This window comes from Ailuropoda melanoleuca, chromosome 6 (assembly GCF_002007445.2).
Source record: "Ailuropoda melanoleuca isolate Jingjing chromosome 6, ASM200744v2, whole genome shotgun sequence".
Taxonomy (NCBI): Eukaryota; Metazoa; Chordata; class Mammalia; order Carnivora; family Ursidae; genus Ailuropoda; species Ailuropoda melanoleuca.
In genome coordinates, this window is record NC_048223.1 from 53,414,079 (window position 1) to 53,439,134 (window position 25,056).

General features: G+C 38.0%; 1 protein-coding gene and 1 pseudogene across 1 annotated transcript in view; one reads left to right on the plus strand and one right to left on the minus strand.

Annotated features, from left to right (window-relative positions):
• Window positions 1-2,083: 2,083 nt before the first annotated feature.
• On the minus strand, window positions 2,084-9,141 carry LOC100477032 (annotated as a pseudogene).
• Window positions 2,167-25,056, plus strand: part of LOC100477285 (zinc finger protein 33B) — a 96,051-nt gene continuing 73,161 nt past the window's right edge. Inside the window, exons 1-4 of the mRNA XM_034663565.1 lie at window positions 2,167-2,302; window positions 10,331-10,377; window positions 16,353-16,497; window positions 16,773-16,868. Of these exons, the coding sequence (XP_034519456.1) occupies window positions 10,351-10,377; window positions 16,353-16,497; window positions 16,773-16,868 (268 nt within the window). The 5' untranslated portion in view covers window positions 2,167-2,302; window positions 10,331-10,350. The remainder of the gene's footprint in view (window positions 2,303-10,330; window positions 10,378-16,352; window positions 16,498-16,772; window positions 16,869-25,056) is intronic.

Consider the following 25,056-nt stretch of genomic DNA (forward strand, 5'->3'; position numbering starts at 1 on the left):
TCCAAATTATTGGGAAGGGATTACTGTTTGGAATATTCCATTCTTTCCTCAGTGCTTTGAAATGCTACATTTATTATACTACATTCAAAAAATACACTTATCATGGCTTTATTTTCATGAAGCAGATGCCAAACTATTTTTAGTCGAGCGGTATTATGCATATTGATACTTTTTAGTAATTTTTCTTTTTGAAATGTTTTCTGTTAATTGAGATTTTTATTTATTCCAGATGAAGTTGAGAATGCTTTTGTAAAGTACACATTAAGGTATACAAAAATCAAAGAGAAAAATATATATACAAAAGTTTATGAGATTCTTAGTGGAATGTTTTCAAAGAATATTCTATGAAAGGATAGGTCCTCATTTATTCAAGTAATCTTAATGTCACAGAGGAAAGAATATGTGTATGTAAATGAATATATATATTTGGACTGTGTTTTATGATTTATCTACAATTTTCGTTTATTGCTTTCATGATTTTTGATGAACTAGCTTTCTTGACCCCGCCCTCTCCCCCGGCTTTTCATTTTCTGAGAGAATCGCTGATGCTGTCAGATACTATTTTTTTTTTTAACCTTCTTTTATTGTTTTGTGGGATCTATTTCCTAGTATTTGAAAAATTGAACTCGACATGCAGGTTCCCTTCCCTTGATAGCTAGCTGTGTCTAAATTGCACCCTTGCTACACATGGAACTCATCTGTAATCCGTAACTTGCGGGGAGTCCCTGACGGGCTGTGACTGCTTGGGGAGCTATCTCAAGCGCCCCAAACTTTCACGTGCTCGGTAAAGACTGCACTCTCAGCCAATCTCGCACGGCTCGTAGCCCACAGGGAAGGGGAGTTCAGCCTTGCAGCACCGATTGCCCAGACTGCCTGGTTCTGCGCATGCCTGGTTCCGCCTTCTGCCTCCGTGCACTTCCGTCTTTTTTCCCCCCGTTTTCTTCAAGTCTCGCCTGGGAGGCGATTCCCGGGCCGCCGAGTCTCTGACCTTCTCTGGGGCCAGTGCCTCACAACAAGGGAGCGATAGGTGAGCCCGGGACGGTGGGACGAGGGCTGAGGGGTGCGCCGCGCTGCCCGGGGGGCGCAGGTCAGAGGTAGGCGGTCGGTGCCCGATAGTGTGGGCGTCCGTGGACCCCCGACGGCAGGATGGGGACGTCTCCATCAAGACTAGGGGTCGGAGAGCCCACGTGATCGGCCCCTGCGCGGAGCGAGCCGCGCTGTCCGTGGGCCCCCGTCCTGGAGGCCGCCGGAGGAGGGTGTATGCGCATGCGCGGTGGGTGGCCGGATCAGGTCGGAAGGGGACGGCGCTCCGGGGAGGACGTTTGCGCGCGCGCGGCGGGTGGTTGCGTGCGGTGGTCGGGGGAGGGGGGCGGGCCTGCGGGGCTGTGCGGTTACCCCCTTCCCCCCGCCCCGCCTCGGGGAGACTGGTTCCCTCGGTTCTCCCTTTATTCTTCCTGGAGTCTGCGCTGCTCACCTGCTGTGCCCATCACTGCATCCTGATGTGCGCTGTTACTCAATCCTGACTTGTCCTGGCATTCAGGAAGGATCTTCAAGAATTCTGTTTTGTCGTATTTAGTAGAAAAAAATTTTCCCCTCTTGGAGGTTAGTGACTTATTCAGAATCACAGTTAGTGGCGAAGACTAAAAGTCATATCTCCTGACTCACAAGTGAGAACTGCCTGCTTTTCCACGCAAGGAAAAGCAAATTACTATTAAAAAGATCATTTTGAGAAATGGCAACAAAAATACAGAAATTGAAACGTAGACCTTTCCTTAAAGCACTGCTTTTTATAGCTTTCTGTATACTGTATACAATATATAGCTTTCTGTATACTAACCAGAGGTTTAGTAACAGGAAAATTCATAAGCAGATTAGTCAGGAGTATTTTTTCTACAGTTTTGGTGAAGGGTTAATGTTACTTCACTGGTTGTATTGTTTTGTTTAAACCAGATTTTTAATTTAAACATTTTTCGTGAGTGTCAAGGGAAGTTTAAGCTGTTAAATCCTCAGGGAGCAAATATTTACATTTACCCAGGAAAAATGTTATGCCCAGGAGCTACTACATGATTATATCAGAGTCCTGTTAGATGGGTGGTGTTTGAACATCTGCCATCCCTTCTGAAAGTCGGAGGTCCTGACATTCTTCCTGACTGTTGGGCGTGTGTAGTTTTGTAGGGCAGGAGGATTCGGGAGCCGCCAAGCATGCCAGATCTTCCATGACCCCATTCCTCTTCTTGTAACACAGCACATCTTCAGAGTTGTCGACATTCTTCCAAGACACTAGAAAATGAACAAATCCCAGGTGAGTTATTTGTTCATTCCCCACTTCATTTTACAGTGGTTTTTTTAAACACAAAGACTTCTTGGAAGGTATCTTTTTTGGTCTTAACATAGGGACACATAGTGGATAACCTTCCGGTGACAGCCCTGAAATGAGTGCCTAAAACCATTCTTCACTGAGAGTAATAGGGTCCAAGAGATAGTTCAAGTAGTTAATTTTTATAATGGTCTTGTTTGGTTCTGCTGTGAAAGCTGGTATGTTCAGAGGAATGAATGGCCTGCACGCCTGTTACAAAAACTCTCCATGACGACTTTAGTGAGGTTGTGTATATAAGTTGCACAGTAGACGGTTCAGAGTTAACATTCTCTGGTAAATGTGTCTGCGCTTCAAATTCATCCCATAGAATTCGGTCTTGGTCTTTCCCCTCTGGTTTTTGGGATCTATGCAGGTAACGGTGGCCAATGATTTAATTGTAATTGCTTTCCTTGAAGAACTGCTACTCTCCTGGCAGCTCACAGGGCAAGTCTTCTTTGTCCTCTTCTGATACCACTCTTCTGATGGCTCCTTCCTGGAGTCGTCCTCATTGTGCCCTGTAGTTCAGTCCCGGTTTTTCATCTTTTGTCTACTAGCATTATCATTTTATCTCGACATAGACATTGAAAAGATAGGTAGAGAGTTGAACAGTACTGTTCATTGTTTTGAGTACTTCTAAAAATGTTTAAGTTATCTTCATGTATATATGATGGACATTTTCCCCCTTAGTTCACCAATAATTTGAGATTGGTCTATATGTAGTTTATCCCTTATAATGCTCTATTTTTCCCACTGTATGGGTGCACTATATTTTAAATACTATATTTTATTGGTAAGCATTTGGGTAATTTCCATTTTTCATTAATATAAACACTGCTGTGAACATCCTTGTTCTCTCTGCATGGATGCAGGTGTATCTCCAGACTCTAGAGCAGTGCTTCTCAAAGGTAGATTCTTTGGCAGCGTCACCTTGAAACAGATTTTTATGTACCCTCCCAAACCTACTGGAAGAGAAATTTTGGGGGTGAGGCCCAGCAATCTGTGTTTTTAACAAGGTGCCTATGATGGTGATACACATTAAGTTTAAAATTACTGCTCTAGAGTCCAGTGATTAGTATTTTTGAGTTACAGGGTAAGAGGATTTCTAATTTTTCTAGGTGAACTTTTTCATTAGAAGACTACTTTTCCTCCCTCCTCTCCAGATATAAAAATTATTTTTACACTAAAGGATGAAAAACACTGTTTAATTTCCATTTTTCTGATTGTTGAGTTTGTTCAACTTTCATAAATCTATGGCTTTTTAAGTTGTTTCAACCTACTGAGTTTAAGAATTCCCTATATATTTTAAATGGTAATCTTTTGTTCTAATTGTTACTAATTATCTTCTGTCCATATGCTTTGTCTTTTAATGTAATATAATTCTGAAAGTTTTACATTGTGATACAACCATTTTGCGTCTTCTATTTTTTATTCTTGTTTTCCTGACCCCAGGGGCCTACTGAATTTTTCTAGATTCTTTTTTCTAGTAAGACTTTTCTTTAATATTTAGTACCTTAATCCAGAATTTTTTTAGTATAATGTGATGAAAGGATCTGATTTTATATTTGTCCATCTATAAAAAATAAGCAGCACAAGGAAAGGACTAATAATACGTGCGAGTGGGAATGCCTGCCGTGTTTCTCCTCCGTTATGCGTGCTGCTGGCTTTGGACTGAGCTAGATTTTGTCATGTTCACAAAGTATCTTTTGAGTCTTACTTTATTGAAATTTAGAGTTTAATTTTTCCAAATGCTTTCTAGACATTTCATGGGAATGATGATATAATTTTTTAAAATATATTGAATTGCTTTTCCACATTTCTTAATAACTAATCTTTGTGTTCTAAAACAAGCCCCACTTAGTCAAAAAGTGTTACTCTTTTGATGATCATCGTAATTCTGTTTGTCAGTATTTTTTTCCATAAACTTGTCTGTAGTATTCTTAATCATTTTAAGAATGATTTGTTAAGAAACAAAACAGATGAATTTATGGGAGGGGGGAAGAAGAGAGGGGAACAAGCCATAAGAGACTCTTAAAGGCAGAACAAACTGAGAGTTGATGGAGGGAGGTGGGTGGGGATGGACTATGTGGGTGATGGTATTAAAGAGGGCACTTTTTTTTTTTTTAAAGATTTTTTATTTATTTATTCGACAGAGATAGAGACAGCCAGCGAGAGAGGGAACACAAGCAGGGGGAGTGGGAGAGGAAGAAGCAGGCTCATAGCAGAGGAGCCTGATGTGGGGCTCAATCCCACAACATAAAGAGGGCACTTGTGATGAGCACTGGGTGTTGTATGCAAGTGACGAATCACTGAATTCTACTCCTGAAAGCAGTATTGTGTTCTATGTTAACTAACTGGAATTTAAATAAAAATTTGCAAAAAAATAAAAATGTTTAATTTGTTCCTTTTTATTCTTAATGGTTTTTCTAATTTTTTGGACTAAATTTTATCACAGATAATATTTTATTCTTCATGAAAGCAGCTTTTGGTTTTATTGGTTTTCACTGGTTTTTTTTTCTCCCTTTTAAAAAAAAAGATTTAAGAGAGAGAGGTAGAGAGCATGAGCATGAGTGAGCACAGGGAGCAGGGCAGAGGGAGAGGGAGAACGTATTGTAAGCAGATTCCATGCTGAGCGTGGAGCCTGATGTGGTTATTGTTTTCACAACCCTGAGATCATGACCTGAGCTGAAATCAAGAGTCAGATTCCTAACTGACTGCAGCACCCAGGCCCCCCCTTCACTGTTGTTTTTATTAACTTCTGCTTTTACCTTTATTCCTTCCTTCAGCTGTCTTTGGTTATAGGCTGTTTTTTTGTAACTTTTTGTTGAAGATGAGTTTATTGGGAAGCTTTTTATCATGCCCGTGTAAGGATATAGTTTTCCTCTACTACTACTTTAGCTGCAAAATCTAAGTATCAGCATGTGGTGCTTTTTTTTCCACACAGGTTTCAGACTCCTTTCTGATGCTGCTTTTGATCACTAACCTAAAATGTGTCTTATTTTTTAAAAAATCTTATTTTTATTTATATAGCAGATTATTAAAAATCCACAAATCTTAAGTCTAGAGTCCAGTGAATTACTACAAATCCAATGCCCACATGACTAATACACAGGTCAGAACAGACACTGGCAGCACTTCTAAAGCCCCCCTTGTGCTCCTCTCATAGTCCCTACCTGTTACCTCGCTGGTGATTCATTTGTGCCTAATCTGGGGCTTCATGGTGGATTTGAGCAGTGAAATGATGGAGACCATCTGGCGCTCAAGGCCTGAAACATTTGCTGTCTGGCTCTTTACAAGGAAAACTTTCCAGATCCTTAGATTAGTTTATTAAATTTGTTAAAGTTGGTGTCATATGTGTCCTGTTTAAAATTAATTTTCCTACTCTGAGTCCACATAGGTAATCTCCTGTGTTATTTTTAAAATGTGTATTGTTACGGCTTTCACATTTATGCTTGTTTTAATGGATTTGATATTTACTTTTGTTTAGAAATCTTTTTATCATTAAGGCGCTGCACCTTTTTCAGAATAAGTATAATTTATGGAAATTATAGAAGGCAACTTTTTATCAAATATCAATGTTTAGCAATGTTTTGTTTAGCTGAAATATTATTTCAATTGTAAAAACCACCTTCAGTTGCAAAAAATAATCAGAAACCTTATTGGAGGGCGCCTAGGTTGTGCCGTCGGTTAGGCGTCTGACTCTTGGTTTCGGTTCAAGTCACGGTCTCGGGATGGTGGATTGAGCCCCACACTGGGCTCATGCTCAGTGCAGAGTCTGCTTGAGATTTTCTCTCCCTCTCCCTGTGCACCTCCTGCTTGTGTGCTCGCTCTCTCTCTCTCTCTCTCTAAAATAAGTAAATCTTAAAAAAACCCTAAAAACCTCACTGGATTTAACTTGGTTTTACCAATATCCTAAGAAGTCTTAAGTTAAACAATATTTTAAGTAGAAAAACACTAATTTTTAAATAGTTTGGTATACTCTTTCTGTGGTTATGTACATATATTAACTGGTTTCTTTTACAGGGAACCTGATGAGTTTATCACGTTAAGCATTACAGAATCCAGGCAGGAGCTAATTACCTTTTAACTAAAATACTCTGTATGTAACAATTGCAGGTATCAAGGGTATTTACTGGTTGATAATTGCTTGCTACAAAATTTGAAACAAAATACATTTACTGGATTGTTTTTCAGATTGCAGCCAAAGTAAGGATTTCCCATAAATAAAAGCTCCAAAGCAATTCATGTGGTGCTTAGTTTAGATCAATGCTTTTTTTCTCATTATCACTCTTTTTCTTCCCCACCCCCCCAACCCCCTGCAGTTGCACCATATTATTAAAAACACTAAGTACCTAGGGTTTCTGCTTCAGAAAGACATCCTTTGAGTAATTTCAAATGACATTCAACTCTTTATGTAAAAAAAAATGTTTTGTGGTCACAATTACTTCAAAAAGTAACTATATCCAAATAATCAGACATGTTATGCTATAGCAATTACAGAACCATGGTTTTGACACCTGGCAATTTATAAGGTAGATGTGAAATGCTAAAAGATGTGAATAGGTGTTCTTTCTAAGTTTGAAGTGCTGCAAAATTCCGGGTTGACTTTATTTTTTCAGGGAACGTCACAAGCGCATGTTACAGCATACTAAGACATGAAATACAAATCCAAGGAAGGTAATACCTTTCCTAAGTTACAAAACTGTAGCAAATTAACGTACTCTTTAATACAATAAAACCCTTTTTTGTTGTTGGTTGGAGTTATGTATTACTTTAGTGATAATTTTCACTCCAAAAATGTCATTTAAGTACCAAACAAAAGACTGTGGTTTTTAATGGTAGTGTATAGCAGCGCAAGTTATTTTATACCAATTAATGTCTTTGAAACTACATAATTTTTCCTTTTTTAAAAGATTTTATTTGAGGGGGAGAGAGAGAGAGAGCGCGCGCGCCCGCATACACCTCAGCAGGGGGAAGGTCAGAGGGAGAAGCAGACTCCCTGCTGAGCAGGAAGCCCGATGTGGGGTTTGATCCCAGGACCCTGAGATCACAACCCTAGCCAAAGGCAGATGCCTAACCAGCTGAGCCACCCAGGCACCCCTATAATTTTTCCTTTTAATTAATTAATTAGTTTATTTTTTAAAGATTTTATTTATTTATTTGACAAAGAGAGAGAGACAGTCAGCAAGAGAGGGAACACAAGCAGGGGGAGTGGGAGAGGAAGAAGCAGGCTCGCAGCAGAGCACAGAGCCTGATGTGGGGCTCAATCCTGGGACCCCGGGACCACACCCTGAGCCGAAGGCAGACACTTAACGACTGAGCCACCCCTAATTTCTCCTTTTAAAAAGCATTCTCTCTGCTGGAGTGGGGGGGTGGTGGAAGGGATGGGGTGGCTGGATGGCATATATTGGGGAGGGTATGTGTTACGGTGAGTGCTGTGAATTGTGTAAGACTGATGAATCACAGACTTCTATCCCTGAAACAAATAATACATTATAGTTAATAAAAAATAAAAATAAAAAGATTATACATCAGAAGAAAAATAAATAAATCAATACATAAATACATAAATAAATGAAGAGCTAGCATTTCCTCATGCAAGCTCTTGCAGTTTACCGTAGCAGGGTAATCGTATGTATTTAGGTGGCTTAGCTTTGTTCTGGGGTTAGTCCAAAACCATGTAGAGTTCTAATGCATGAAAGCCTTAAAATTCTACCTTGAAGGAGATTTCATATGCCAATATGATTTCCAAGTACTTTTCAGAAATTGTTAAATTTTCACATAAATACTAGAATCCTCATAAATTAGATGGTCATTTCAAACAATACTACTTTCAGATCCCTTTTACTTAGAAACCCTGCACCTCTTTGTTTTGATTAAAAGTCATCAGCTTATTAAAAAAAGTTCTACCTAATATATATATGTATATATATATATAATTTTTAAAAAATTTTATTTATTTATTTGATGAAGAGAGGGGCGGCGAGAGAGGGAACACACAGCAGGGGGAGTGGAAGAGGGAGAAGCAGGCTTCCCGCTGAGCAGGGAGCCTGATGCGGGGCTCAATCCCAGAACTCTGGGATCACGCCCTGAGCTGAAGGCAGAAGCTTAACGACTGAGCCACCCAGGCGCCCCTAAAATATATTTTTGTTTTTTAAATAACAAGTATATTGCCAGCTTGCAGAGATGTGGGAAGCAGGTGTCCTGTACCAGCTTTTATCCTCATTTCTCTTACAAGTGCTGCTGCCACCATCAGTGTCCTCATGCTCCCTCTTGCCGAGGCTGCCAAGTCTTCAATCAGCATTTAATTGATGCATTACCCATTCCACTGTTTCTCTGCCTTTATTGGCATTTGAAGATATTGTAGTTGCTGTCAATCCTTCAAGGTAACTGCTGAGACTGACTCCTTTCACGGTGATTATGGCTTCTTGTGTCAAAACGGTTTTTTCTGGGTCCTGAGGGTGTGGTTTCTATACTAACTACTGCAATCAAATTGGAAGAGAAGTTTTAGTAGATTTAAGTTCCATCATTTTCTCTGCAGGATCAACTACAGAATGATCTTGTGCATATGTTTTAGTTCTTGCTACACGAACACGAGATTTCACAACGGAAGGCAGTCCCCACTCTGTGCTTAGGAGTGTTTGGCTGTGCAGCTTTCCCGAGTGATCTATATGTCTGTCCAGTACATCACTTCCAACCACGTTTGGGTCCAAAGGGTTTGGGTATTTCTGCATTGCAGCTGTCGAAACAGTTTCCGATGGGTGGTCAAAGATGCGCTCTGAAGTCTAGATCTTCGTGGTGCCGGCCACCTGACGATGTCCCTGGTTTTCACTTTTTTCTTTTTTTTTTTTAAGATTTATTTTATTTATTTGAGAGAAGGAGAGAACATGAGCGGGAAGGGCAGAAAGAAGCGGAGAGAATCTCAAGCAGACTCCCTGCTGAGCACAGAGCCCGACAGGGACATCATCCTACAACACTGAGACCATGACTTGAGTCGAAACCAGGAGTCGGGTGCTTAACTGACTGTGCCATCCAGGCTCCCCTTATTTCTTATCATTCTGTTCCTTCTTATCTAAAGTTTGTCATGTTTTCATGAGTGCCTATTAAATTTTTGTTTTGGACATCTATTGAAATCCTCATATGATTTATCTCCTCTATTTTCTCAGTTGGTGAATTACATTAATTTTAAACTGTAAAACTTACTAGATATTCCTGAAAGAAACCTAGCTGGGGCATGTTATACTTTCTATATATTCCTGCCTTTAGTTTAATAATACTTGTTTTGGATTTTTATATTTGTGTCCATCATGAGTGAGATCGACCAGTAAGATTTTTTGGGGGGGAGGGACAATATGTTCTTGTTAGGTTTTAGTATTTAGTATCAAGGATATGTTGAATTCATAACATGAATTCTGAATATTTTCTCTTGCTTTCTCTACAAGATTTTATTTTGTTGCTACTTCTTATGTATTCATTCATAACATCTGTGCTTGGAGTTTCCTTCATGGGAAGATTTCTTTCTTTCTCTCTGTCTCTCTCAATAAGGAAGCTCTGTGCCCAACATGGGGCTCAAACTCACAACCTTGAGATTGAGAGTCACACGTTCCATCGACCGAGCCAGCCAGGCACCCCCATGGGAAGATTTTAAATTATAGATGCAATTTCCTTAATAGACATGTGGCATTAGATTTTTTCTTTCTCTTTCTTTCTTTCTCTCTTTCTCTTTCTTTCTGTCTGTCTTTTGTAGGCTCCACTTCCAAAGTGGAGCCCAGTATAGGGCTCGAACTCATGACCCTGAGATTGAGACTTGAGCCAAGATCAAGAGTCGGACACTCAAATGACTGAGCCACCCAGGTGCCCCTACGTTTTCTTTATTTTTAAATAAGTTTTGATAAGTGGTTTTTTTCTTTGAAAGTGACCTTTTTTCCCAAGTTTTCAAATTTATTGGCCCATAATTTCTTCACTATATTTTCATAGACCACAGGACCTGTAAAGAGATGTTCTTTTCTTCATGCCAGATATTGGTGAGTGAGCCTTTCTTCTTTATAACTTGATGAGTTTTGCCATAGAATTGTCAAGGCACAGACTTGGTTTTGTCCTCTCTCTTTCTACTGTATGTAGATTTTTAAAATTCTTTAATATCTGATCTGTAGCATGTCTTTGTACATATATTAGCTGTGACTTCCTTTTTTGCTTTAAAAAAAGGTAGATACTAATTTTTTTAACTCTTCTGATACATACTATTAAGGATTTGGTTTTTTCTAAACATAACTTCTTAGCTGTGTCTCACAGGTTTTGGTATGTCATATTTTTGATAGTTCACTTGAAATCTATTCTCTAACCTAGGGGTACGTGGGTGGCTCAGTTGGTTAAGTGTCCAACTCTTGGTTTCTACTCAAGTCATGGTCTTGGCTCAGGTCATGGTCTCTGGGTTGTGGGATTGAGCTGCGCGTTGGGCTCCGCGCTCAGCAGGGAGCCTGCTTGAGATTCTCTCTCCCTCTGCCCCTCCCTACCCCACTTGCATACACATGGGTGCACTCTCTCTCTCAAATAATAAAATAAATTTGAAAAAAGATTCTCTAATCTCTATTTAGAAATACATCTCTTAAATACAATAAGAAATATATCTCTAAATCTGTAAACATTGTGAAATTTTCTAGTTAATCTTTTTCTTACTGATGGTTATGTTAAACACTGCAAAAAGAATGTTCTCTGTATGATATCAAATCTTCGAAATTGTCGATATCTTCTTTGTGTCCCAGACTGTAGTCAATTTAAGTACAGATGGTCTATGTGAATCTGAAAAGTATACATATACTGCAGTTTGGGAGGGCATTTTCTCCTTTGAAGGTAATGTTTCATTTCTCTCTGGTTGCTTTTAAGGGTTGCCATTTATATGCAGTCTTTCTCATAGTTTTTAGTTCTCTTGTTGAAACTCTCAGTTTGACCTTCCCCTTTATCATTTTTTTTTTTAATTTAAAGTATAGTTGACACACAATGTTACATTAGTTTCAGGTGTACAACATGGTGACTCAACAAGTCTTTTTCTGTATCATTTTAATCATCGTTGTTAAATCTCAGATAATTCCAATATTTGGAGCTCCCTGTGTCTTAAGCTTGAAAATTTGTAAAAAATATACTAGGCCATTCATTTGGCAGATATTTTTTGAACACCTTTCATGGACTGTTTTAAATGTTTGGAGTGTATACTGTAAACAAAATAATCTGCTTTTCTGAACCTGTTCAGAACCTGGAGTGTTCTGAATGGACATGCTGAATTGTTTTTTTTTTTTTCTTTTCTGAATTTCTTTTAATAGACTGTTGTGAATTGAGTTTGCCAGTGTTTTATTTGAGAATATTTGTATCAAAATTAAATAGGAACTGTTTTTGAACAGTATTTTGTTACTAAGTTTATAACAGTTCATGAATTTTTTTTATGGTATGGGTTGTTTAAATTACGTGGGTTGTTGGGGCTCCTGGGTGACTCAGTTGGTTAAGTTTCTGCCTTCGGCTCAGATCATGGTCTCAGGGTCCTGGGATTGAGTCCTGCATTGGGCTGCCTGCTCAGCGGGGAGTCTGCTTCTCCCTCTCCTTCTGCCCCTCCCCCTGCTTGTGTGCTCTTTCCCTTTAAAATAAATAAATAAAATCTTTTAATAAATAAAATATTTTAATAAAAAATAAATTACATAGGTTGTCACTTAATGTTGGCTAAACTTTTAATCCTGAAAACATGTGAAATTGTTTTTTTCCATGGTAGATCTTTAAGACCTTCAGTTGATTTTTAAGTATTTTTAAATCCTATTTCTGGCTGTTTATCTTTACACTGATTTTCTACCTTTTTCTAAATCCATTTTGGTAGTTCCTTAATGCTTTGACCCAAAGCATGTTTCTTTTGGGATTTCATATAATATTCTCTTTAGGAAAACAATATATTTCATGGAGATGTGAGTGTATCACCTGTATTTTCATAGATACATGACTGTGTCTTAAGGTATCTGCGTATTTATAGTTGTATTTTCTTTAAGTGATTGGCTTTTCTGGTATTTGGTGCCAAAAAAGGTAAATGAATGATTTCTCTTCTTGAAGAATCATCTTTGCTCATTTCATTCTTTTAGCCCTCAGTGTTACCTTATCTGCTGTGAATTAAGCCAAACCAGCTTTTATTTTGCTTATACATTTTTTAAAAATTTTCTGTTTATTCAGATGAGAGAGAGAGAGAACATGAGCAGGGGGAGGGGCGGAGGGAGAGGGAGAAGCCGACTCCCCGCCGAGCAGGGAGCCTGATGCTGGACTGGATCCCAGGACTCTGAGATCATGACCTGAGCCCAAGGCAGATGCTTGAGTGACTGAGCCACCCAGGTGCCCCTATTTTGCATATATATTTTTTGTAGTGTATTTGATATTTGGCCATTATTTTGTTTTCAAATTTTCGTGATATTGCAAGTAACCTGTGACAGGTTTTGTTTTCAAATCAATTATGTCGGTCATTGGTAAGAAATTTAGCACATTCGTATGCCATCTTATAGTTCAGGCTTTTTGTTTTACAGTTTTGTTTACTGTATATCCTAGTATAACATCTTTAGTATTTTGTGTGTTCCACTTTGTTATAGTTTTTGTCATAAATTCAGTTTCTTTGCTCTTTGCACTGCTGGTCAAATTTATTTTCTTTTTTTCCTGATTAGTGCTTTCTAGTTTTGATTCTGAAGACATTACTGTTATAATAGAGTCTGTATTTGTCTGTTAACATGTCTTTGTTGAGTAATGTTTTATCATCAGGATCTTTTGATTGTCCATTTCTTCTCTTTCATCCAAGCTAGAAAAGAATGCCAGAACAATACTCCATTTCCACATCACTTCAGAATCTTTTGTTTTAGTCTGTTAGTTTTGTGAACAGTGTATCGTCAGTTTTATGCCAAGAACTAACGTGCTTTATAAGTTCCAAAGAGTAATTTTTTATGTCAGTTCCCTGAGGTAAGCTGCATATAACTTAAGTGTCAAGCTTGATGAATTTTTATGTGTGTGTGTGTATGCATGTGCACGCATGTGCACACACATATACACACCCCCATGTAATTACCACCCAGTATCCCAGAAGGTTCCCTGGAACTTCAGTTCATTTGACTCTGACATCTGTTATCATTAATTAGTTTTGCTTGTATGTCTGGCTCCCAGTCAGTATGGTATGTGTGAGATTCATCCATTTTGCTTAATTTTAGTGCTATTACGTGTTCTATATAATTGTAGTACAGTTTTATTTCTCCATTCTGTTGATGGACTTTTGGACTGTCTCCAGATTTTGGGTAATAAACAAAACTGCTGTGAACATTTCCTGTAGGCCGTTTGGTTGACAAATCACTCATTCACATTGGATATATAACTAGGAGAGAAATTAATACATATAGCTTTAGTAGAAATTCCCTAATATTTTCCCAAAGTATATAGACTTACTTATACTCCCACTGGCAAGGTATGAATGTTCCAGTTGTTTCATATTTTTGCCAGTATCTCTGTTTGGTATTTTCTGACTTTCTCATTTTGGACATCCCAGTGTGTATGTCATTGTGGTTGTCATGGGAGAGTTAGGTTGGGGGCAGGTGGTAGGCACTAGATAGGGGTATGAAGGAGCTTCTCAGTTTCAGGTAATGTTTTATTTCTTGACGTGAATGCTGGTTTGATGGCTGTGTTCACTGTGTGAAAATACATTGAGCCGTTTGTACGGCAAAGTACACTTGTGTGTTCCTTTTGTATATATTTATACTTCAGCAAAAATTACAATAATCACAAAGAATTGACAGTGACAAATTGTTTATCTAAAGAAGTCTCAAGGATATTATTAAGCTAAAACCAGGAGTCAGAATAAGATTTTTTCATACATGGAGGTCAGAATTCTTCTGCATGTGTCCTTCCTTAATTTTTTCTTTTAGAGAGAAACTACACGTGTGTGTGTGTGTACAAAAATCGGGGTGAGGCAGAGGGAAAGGGAGAAAGAAAAGCTCCAGCAGACTGCCTGTTCAGCGTTGAGCCTGATGCGGGGCTTGATGTCACGACCCTGAGGTCATGACATGAGCCAAAGTCAAGAGTCAGACGCTTAACCAACTGAGCCACCTAGGTGCCCCTAAACTGAACACTTCCTAAATTTCACCTTTAAGCGTAATACTTCCTGTACGTATATGTAAAAATCCATACTGAGGAAATTCCTTTCTAGCTTGCCAAGAGTTTTTTGGGTTTTTTTTAATCATGCTTTTGTGTATATACTCAGATGATCTTATCATCATCTCTTAATTTTTAAAACTATTCATTCTTATTTTTATTTCCACCTTCAGGAAATTCCTTCGTGGCCTGTTTTTTCTCTGTTATCCAGAGAAAGAAGGTGATTTTTCCTCACCTTGCATTCTTGGTTATTTTCAGTCTCTTACTTCTCTGAGAGCCTTCTTTCTGATTCATTGTTGGTGATGTCAAATACTACCAAGTTATTATTAATGTTTGTCAAATCTTTATTTTCATTCTAGACCTACAGTATTATGTTTCACATTTAAGATACATCTTGTTAAAATACAGTATCCAATTTTTTTCCTTGCCTATTTTGTAATACTTGTGTTTATACAGATGTTTGTGCATATACCCTGAGGAAACTTCTTTCTGCCAATGATTGGTTACCATGTTCTATCACTCTCTGTCCTTTTATCAATTCCCTATTTGCTTCACAGCTTTTGCTGTAGTAGCTTATGTAAGTGGTGGTTTTTGTCCTTTAGCTTTCTCTTTCCTTTTTTGAGAGAATTGGTTCTATAAATAAAAACCTGGTCACATAATTTTAAAGTATACTCTGATCTCTTCTTTGGCTCCCCTTTCTTTGAAACATTGAGCCCTAAAGTAGAGTCATGTACTGCAGATGATATCCCAAAAATCCATTTGGTATCTTCTATAAGTTCTATAGGTATTTCAAGTGCAGCAGTTCCACAATCTTCCCTTCTCATTTTCTGTGCGTCCTAATTATGGTCTCTGAAATGAAGACTTAGAACCTAGAATATGTATCGCAGTATGATAAAATATTAAGCTGTCTTTTTACTTTTCAAAATTGAGGAAAAAAATTAAAATTTGTCACAAAATATATTGATAGTTTATTTCCATAATTCGTAAATATAAACTTCTCTAGTACTCAAAAATACCCTTTAAGGTGGGAAGTGATCACATACTTTGGAGACTTGGTCTAAAATTACTCATAATCCATTCCATGACTTCTTCATGGCCCTTTCTGTCATCACAGCTCCAGGGTGTATTCTTTTTTTTTTTTTTTAAGATTTTAGTTATTTATTTGACAGAGAGACAGCGAGAGGGGACCACAAGCAGGGGGAGTGGGAGAGGGAGAAGCAGGCTTTCCCACTGAGCAGGGAGCCCGATGCGGGGCTCAATCCCAGAGATTCCAGAATGCTAGGATCATGACTTGAGCCGAAGGCAGATGCTTAACAACTGAGCCACCCAGGCACCTCCCAGGCTGTGTATTCTCAACGTTTTCTGTGCTGTTTGCCCTCTCTTCATTTCCCAAATGTGTTAGAGGAGCCCTGCCTTTGCTTGTACCATGCGTTGTGTTCATGAAGAGCACGGAATTGCTGTTTCTCCATCAGCTGTTCTTCAGTGAAGCTTAAAATAGAACTAATTTTTTCCTCATTTATTTTAGTCTGTCTACTGTGTACTTTCACCTTAGCAATTATAACATACTACTGCATGTTTTCTTATCAGATTTTATGCTACTTGGATGCAAGAATAATTTTATTAATCTTAGCACTTCTAAGAACTAGAGTGGTTCAAGGTACATTGTGGGATTTGATAATTTTCTACATGAATAATACCTTAAGGCAATGCTATAATATTTCTGTTATGATTTCTCATCTTCCCTCAAAGTAGAAAGCCAAACAAATGTTTTGCAAACTATTTTGGTAATCATGGTAAGGATTGGTTCCTGTACAGCTTTTTCCATATGACCCAATTCTGAACATTTCAGATTGAACAGAAATTCCAGGGATCAGTATCATTTGAGGATGTGACTGTGGGCTTTACCCAGGAGGAGTGGGAGCACCTGGACCCTGTGCAAAGGTCCCTGTACAGAGATGTGATGCTGGAGAACTATAGCCACCTTGTCTCAGTGGGTAAGGTCTGTTTTTCTGTAATTCTAAATAGCATGTTTTAATTCTTTGAGTTATGAAGCATATAGACACTGTAGAATTTAATGATTTTTAGTATTGGAACTCAGGAATCCGTGTTGATTGATCTCTTTTGGGCACCAGGAAGATGTCTGCGTTTAGCTCTCCAGTGAAATGTTCCATAGCATCTTCCTTGAGCAGCTCCAGTAGCCTGCTCCTCTTTCAGAGGCCCTGCAGTCTAGGCCTTCTGGTCTGAATCGTAAATTGTTTTGCTTTGCCAGGGTATTGTGTTACCAAACCAGAGGTGATCTTCAGGCTAGAGCAAGGAGAGGAGCCATGGATATTGGAGGAAGAATTCCCAAGCTGGAGCTTCCCAGGTGAGTTAATGGATATGCACAGATGAACATCAGCAGATTTATTATTTTCCCATGATTAATCCAGAGTTGACAACTTTGAGATGTTTCTTCAAGAATATCTCTTTGGAATGCTTAATCCTTGGAAGTGACTGGGAATACTCGTTTTTGAACCAAATCTCCAGATACCACTCTCACAAAAAATGTTCTTTTTTTAATTTCACTTTTTGAGTATTAACCATTCTTACATCTGTCAACAGACCAGTCTTCACCTACCTCATCTTTACTGTCGTTTTTCTTCACTCCTCTGTTTCTCGAAGCAGTTTCAGTTGCCTACCTTACCTCCACTGCTCTGCATTCCTGCCGTCATCGGGCATTCTTTCATATGCTCACTTTTTGACTCAAGTAATTTTTGAGTACTTGCTATTGTCTAAATGCTATAGTAGTGAAAGAAATAAGTGTCATTGAGTTTATACAAGTAGCTGTAGTGGCCAAAAAATATATGAAAAGATGGTCAGCATTGCTAATCATCAGGGAAATGCAAATCAAAACCACACGTCACACCACTTAGAATGGCTAGCACCAAGAAGACAGGAGATAACAAGTGTTGGCAAGGATGTGGAGAAAAGGGAACCCTTGTGCACTGTTGGTGGTGATGTGAATTGGTTCAATTACTATGGAAAACGATACAGAGACTCCTCAAAAAGTAAAATATAGAGCTATCCTATGATCCAGCAGTTCCACTTGGGAAGACACCCAAAGGAAATAAAAAACAGGCTATCAAAGAGAGAATATGCACGCTGATGTTTACCACAGCATGATTCACAGTAGCCGGATACGGAAACAAGCTAAGGGCCCATCAGTGGATGACTAGCTAAAGAAAATAGGTATGTGTAAATATAGAATATTATTCAGCTGTGAGAAAGGACATTCTGCCACTTGTGAAATGGATGAACCTTGAGCACATTATGCTAAGTGAGATAAGTCTAACTGAGAAAGGCAAATACCATATGGTGTCACTTGTGTCTGGAATCTAGAAAAGCCAAACTTGTTTTAAAAGTGAGTAATGTGGCGGTTACTGGGAGTGGAGGGGGGATGGTGGGAAAGGAGAGATGTCATCTAAGGGTATAAAACTGTAATGAGTTGTAAATAGGCCCTAGAGATCTAATATATCACATAATGAATATAGACAGTATTGTATTATGATAATCAAACTTGCTGAGACACTAGAGCTTAATTATTCCAGTCACTAATAAGAAATGGTAATTGTGTAACATAATAGGGGTGCTAATTATTGGTACAATGGCAATTGTACAGCATATAAATGTATCAAATTAACAGGTTCTACACTGTAGATTTATACAGTTGTATATCAAATATTAATTAAAAAGGTAGCACTAAAATCAGACACTTATGTATTAAAGCTCTGTAGTGATAAAAATTATCCTAGAAATTAGAGCAGAGTTAAGTTGACTATGCTACTCCAAGAAGAGTTGTCAGGGAGACCTTAAGGAGACCACCATTAGAGGAGAATATGAATGACATGATTGTGTGGGCTGTGAGGATCCTGCCTCTTCTCAGCAGGGGTAATAGCAACTGCTAAGCCAATGAGCAGGAATGTGCTTGGTGTTTCTTGGGAAAGAGTAGAAATAGTCACAATAGCCAAAGGGGAATGATTGATGGGAAGTGGGGCAGGAAATGATGTCAGGCAGCTATAGTCCAAAAGATGAATGTCATCAATCTTACTAAAGAGTTTAATTTTATTCTTACTAGTATATTTTGGTAAACAAGCAACGTCTGGTTTATGTTTATAAGATCTTTCTCACCTCTATAGATAAAGTATTGGGAAGAATGTAGGCACTTAGAGAGTTCACTAGAGGACCCTGGTCATTTTCCTGAAGGATGATTATGGTCATTTAATCAAAATTGGGGTGGCATGGAGGTAATGAGAAGAGGCTGGATTTTCTCTGTATTTGAAATAACTAAAGAACTAACGTTTGTATTGGGGCACCTGGGTGGCTCAGTTGGTTAAGAGTTTGCCTTCGGGTCATTGGGATCAAACGCCACACTGGGCTCCCTGCTCAGTGGGGAGCCTGCTTCTCCCTCTGCACCCCCCCCATGCACGCTCACACTTTATCTCTCTCTGTCTCAAATAAATAAATAAAATCTTAAAAAAAAAAAGAACTAACGTTTCTTTCATCAGATTAACAGAAAGGGAAGAGAGGGTGGCACTTGAAATATTTAAAGGAATAATGATTGAAAATTTCCCAAATTTGGCAAAAGACATAAAAGTACTCATTGAAGAATCTGAGTGAACGCTAAGTGAGATAAATCCAGAGATATCCATACTAATGGCATGCCATGATTAAATTTCTGAAAACAAAAGAAAAAATTAGTCAGAAACAACTCATTTCCTTTGGAAATAATAGTGGATTTGTCATCTGAAACCATGGAGGCTAGAAGGAAATAATGCATTTTTTTCCAAGTACTGAAACAAAAGAACTTTCAAACAGAACTCCTGCAGCTTGTGAAAATATACTCATGAAAGAAGGATGACTGAAGGTATCATAGAAAGGAAAACAAAGAGGAAAATGTCGTTAGTAAACTTATCTTTTAAAAACAGCTAGAGGAGTTTCTTTAAATAGAAAGGAAATAACACAAGAAAGCTTGAAACTTCAAAAAAGAAAGAACATTAGAGGTGGCAAAAAATAAGGGTAAATGTAATGGAGTTTCCTTCACAGGAGTTTCTAAAATCATATTTGATCGTTGAAGCAAAATTTGGAATTTCATATGATTTGATGCTCTACATGTGGAGGAGAGGGTACATTTACAAGTGAGAATACAGGGATTTAATTGGAATTAAAGTATTACATTTCCCTTGAAGTGGTAAAATGTTGATCCAGGAAGACTGTAATAAAATATATGTGTGCATTTTACCTAGAAATGGACTCGAATACCTAGAACAACCACTAAAAACTATACGAGGTGTACACGTAGAAATGCTGTAAGTAAATGAAGATGGAGTCTTTAAAAAGATGTTCAGGTAACCAGTAAGAAAATAAATTAGGGACAGATGAATGAGAAACTGAGAAAACAACAGCAAATAACACAGCGGAGTTAAACCTTGATATAGCAGTTGTCTACTGTAAGTGTAAATGATCCAAATACACCAGTTGCGGTGTAGACTGGCACTGGATAAAACAAAAAACATGAGGCAGAAATATGTTATCTACAAAGAAACTCACTTCAGGTACTACATAGTGAGGTTGGTGGGGAATAGAAAAAGATACACCATGCAAACATTACTGAAAACAAAAACAAGACTGACTCCATTAATATCGGATGAAGTAGTCTCGAGAGCAAAGGGAATTATTAGAGAAAAAGCAGTGTTCTAAGGAAAAAGACTCTGATCCAAAATGTGACCCCACCAAACAGAAAGAACCTCATAGTATACAAATCAAAACTGATTGAACCTTAAGGAGAAATAAACAAATTTTCAGTTCTATTTGGGGAATTGAGCACCTTACTCTCAGCAATTGATAGAACTTCTAGATAGCAGGTGTAAATTAACACCAGATGTAGAAGAACTGAACAGCACCATCAACCAGCAGGATTGAATGAACATTTGTAGAGTACCACCTAAAACAGCAGGGTATGCATTCTTCTCAAGTGCCGATGGAGCATTCAGTAAGATACAACATATCCTGGGCCATAGACAGACCTTAGTAAATTTAGCAGAACTGAAACCATGCCATGTTCTCCGAGCACAAGGAAATGAAACGGTGAATCAGTAATAGAAAGTCAATAGAAAAATATCCAAACCCTTCAGAATTAAACAAGACACATATAAGTAAAGCATGAATCAAAGAAGGCTCAAAGGAAATTTTAAAAATACATAGAACTGAATGAAGAAATATACCAATTTATGTGGGAGGCAGCCAAAGCCGTGGGAAATTTATAGGACTAAATGCTAACACTGAATAAGATGAAAGTTCTCACATCTTAAATTATTTTTCTACCTTAAGAGACTGCAAAGGAGCAAAGTAAATCCACAGCAAGTAGGAGAAAGAAAATAAAAAAGCAGAAATCAGTGAACTTGAAAATACAAAAACAATAGAGAAACCTACTGAAACACAAAGCCAGTTCTTAGGAAAAAATCAGTAAAATTTATAAACCTAGCAATCTTTAATACACACACACACACAAGACAAACCACCAATATCAGGAAATAAATGGGGGATATCACTTCTGCATTCATTAGTGGGAGGATAATTTAAACATTATGCTCTTAATTGGACAGTTGAGAAGAGATGGATCAATTCTTTAGAAATTCCAAGCTACTGAAACTCAAGATGACATGGATAATTTAAAGGTTCTGTGGATTATCATAGATGACATAGATAATTTGAATTAAATTTAATTTAAAATAAAGAGATAAAATATCTTAAGGATGTTTTCACCATAGAAGACTACCGAGCATGTAAACATTTAAGGAGGAATTAACAGTGATCTTACACAATGTCCTCCAGAAAAATAGGAGGGAACACTTCCTAACAGGTTTTTTTGTTATCCTAATATCAAAACCATACAATGACAGTACAGGAAACCATAACAAATATATAGACCTATATCTCCCATAAATTTACTAGCAAAATTCCTTAACTAAATATTAGCCAATAGAAACCGGCATGTATAAAAAGAATCCTACACCACGACCAAGTGGGATATATTCCAGGTATGCAGGAGTGGTTCAACATCAAAAACTGATCAGTGTAATCCACCGTAGGCTAACAAAGATGCTATTATACATAGAATTGCTTTATTAATTTCCTTTCAGGTTGTTTATTGTAGGTGTGTAGAAGCATGATTTTCGGGTGGTTATGTTGTAGCCTGCAACTTGTGTGAATTCATACATTACCTATAGTAGCGTGTAGATTCCTTAGGATGATTTGTAGTAGAGGGAACCTTCCTTACTCTTTTTTTTTTTAATCTCAAAAGGAGATGGTGACTTTAAAAGAAAGAAAAATGCCAGATATTTCTTATGAATATAGATGCAAAAATCCAAATAAAATCCAACCATGTATAAAAAGCATTATATACCATGGCCAAGTAGGATTGATTCCGAACATGCAAGTCTCATTCAATGTTCAAATCAATTAATACAATCCATCCCAGCAGTGGGCTGCAGAAAGAAAAATTATATGATCCTATCAATTGATGCAGAAGAAGCATTTGACAGAATCTAACACCCCTTGATGGTTAAAACTCTGCAAACTAGGAATAGAGAGTTTCCTCAACTTGATAAAAAAACACCTAACAAAAAATCTGTTAGCCTCATACATAATAAAGAGAAACTGGATACTTTTTTCCTAAGGTCAGGCACAAGTTCAGGATGTCCAGTTTTACCACTCTTATTTGACATCTGACTAGAAATCCCAGGCAATGCAATAAAACAGGAATATAAAAGGTATACAGATGACAAAGGAAGAAATAAAAGTCTTTTTTTTTTTTTTTGCAGAGATTTGATTGTCTAAGAATCCCAGAGGAGTGGCATACTCCTACCACAAAAAGTTGTTATAGCAAGGTTGCAGGATACAAGCTTAATATTCAAAAGTCCTTTGCCTTGTTAATATCTTAGTTATAGTTGTCTTTTTATCGCTGGGTTGTAAGAGTTCTTTATGAATTCTGTATCTCAGTCTCTAATTAGGTATATAGTTGGCAAATATTTTCTCCCATTTCTGGGTTGTCATTTTACTATCTTGGCTGTGTGCTCTGCAGCAAAAGAGTTTTTTGTTTCATGAAGTACAGTTTATTCTATCTTTTGTCACTTTTGGTTTTGGTATTGTATCTAAAAGGGCTGTCTGTCCTAAGGACACAGAGATTCACTTCTGTATTTTCTTTTAGCTATTACATTTACGTCTGTTACCATTTTTGTGTATCACCGGTGTGAGAAAAAGGCTTATTTTAATTGTTTTGCATGTAGATACCCAATTGCCTCCAGCATCAGTTGTTGAAAGGGATTTTTTTTTTTTTTTTTACCATTGAATCGTCTTTGCATCTTTATGGAAAATGAACGGAACGTAAATATTCAGATTTATTTCTGGATTCTCAGTTTACTTGCGTAGATCTATAGGTTTGTCCTTATGCCAATACCATGTTGCCAGTCTTGATTATTATAGCTTTGTAGGTTTTTAAAAGATTTTTATTTATTTATTTGAAAGAGAGGGCTAGAGAGACTGTGAGCTGGGGGGAGGATCAGCAGAGGGAGAGGGAGAAGCCGGCTCCCCGCTGAGCAGGGAGCCTGATGCAGGACTCGATCCCAGGACCCTGAGATCATGATCCGAGCCAAAGGCAGAAACTTAACTGACTGAGACACCCAGACACCCCAATTACTATAGCTTTGTAGTAGATTTTGAAATTGTGAAGTGTGAATCTCCCAACTTTTTGCTGCTTTTTCAAGATTGTTTTGATTTTTTTTTTTCCAGTTCCTTCAGTTTTCAGAGGAGTGTTTGGATCAGCTAGTTAATTTCTCCAGAGGTAGCTGGGATTCGGACAGGGAGTATGTTGAATCTAGGTATCACTTTGGCATGTATTGCCATCTTCACAATATTAAGTCTTATGATTCATGAACGTGATGGGTATGTTTACATGTTAGCTTTGTTTTGTGGTTTTCAGGCTATAAGCTTTGTATCTCCATACCTAAGATTATCATAAGTATTTTATTTTTTTATGTATTTTATTTTTTTGCAAGTGGAATTATTTTCTTAATTTCATTTGCAGATTGTTTATTGTTAGCATATGGAAATACAATTAATTTTCTTAAAGATTATTTATTTGAGAGAGAGAGAGAGAGAGAGGGTGTGTGCGCATGCAGGGGAAGGAGCAGAGTGAGAGGGACAAGCAGACTGTGCTGAACTTGGAGCCGGACGCAGGGCTCGAGCCCAGGACCCGGAGATCATGACCTGAGCTGAAAGCGAGTTGGATGCCCACCCAGGCAGCCATACAATTAATTTCTATATGTTCATCTTGTACCCTGTAACCTTGTTGAATTCATTTATTAGTTTTAGTAGCATTTTAGTGGATTCTTTAAGTTCTATGTATAAGATTGTGTGAACTGCAACTACAGGTAGTTTTTATTTTTTTTTTTTAATTCAGTTAGCCAACATATAGTACATCATTAGTTTCAGATCTAGTGTTCAATACAGATAGTTTTATTTCTTTTTTTCCAATCTGTATTTTCTTTTCCTGGCTAGAACTATCTGTATGAGTGGCGAGAGTAGATTCTTGTCTTGTTCTTGATCTTAGAGGGAAAGCATTCCATTTTGCACCATTTATTGTGGTGTTACCTGCGGGCTTTTCATGGAGGTCTTTTAAATTATTGAGGGCCTTTACTTCTTTTTTTTTTTTTTTTTTTAAAGTAGTGTCCATGCCCAGCGTGGAGCCCAATGCAGGACTTGAACTCACAACCCTGAGATTAAGATCTGAGCTGAGATCAAGAGTTGGATCCTCAACTGACTGAGCCACCCAGGCACTCCTCAATGGCCTTGTATTCTGATTTGAACCTAAGAGCCATTCAGGGACAAAATAATACTTGCACTGTCATACTTTTTAAATATATATATTAATGCAATTCTTCCTGTGTGGTAGTTTGTTCTAGGTGATACTGAGTTCTTGTTTTAGTATGGCATTTTAGGCACAGTTTGTTATTTTCATATCATTTTTGATTTAAAGAGTCGAAAAGTTACCATCGGGTGTAGAATAGGGTTTGCCAGATTATCTGTGGAATTAGTTATGTACTACTAAGGTGGGCGTTCTATAAATTCTCTTCCATTCCCCTTGTCTTGTATGTGGTCTCGAAGATTCTGCTGTAATCGCATCGTTTCTCGTTAGTATCCATTGGGCTGAATTCAACATGAACTTGTAGTGAATATAACTGTACATGCTTAGAGTTGGTTAAGATGGCGGAGGAGTAGGGGACACCTTTTTCAGCCGGTCCCCTGAGTTGAGCTGGATAGGTACCAGACCAGCAGGAATATCCACGGAATCAGCCTGAGACGCAGGAAGATACATCTGGATCTCTACAAATGAACATCTCCAGCGCTGAGTATCGAGGTACGAAGCGGGGAGCCGTGAAACCGCGCACAGATATCGGAAGCTAAACAGAAGGGGGAGGGAGCCGCCGTGTCAGGGCGCCGGGAAGCGGTAGCCACCT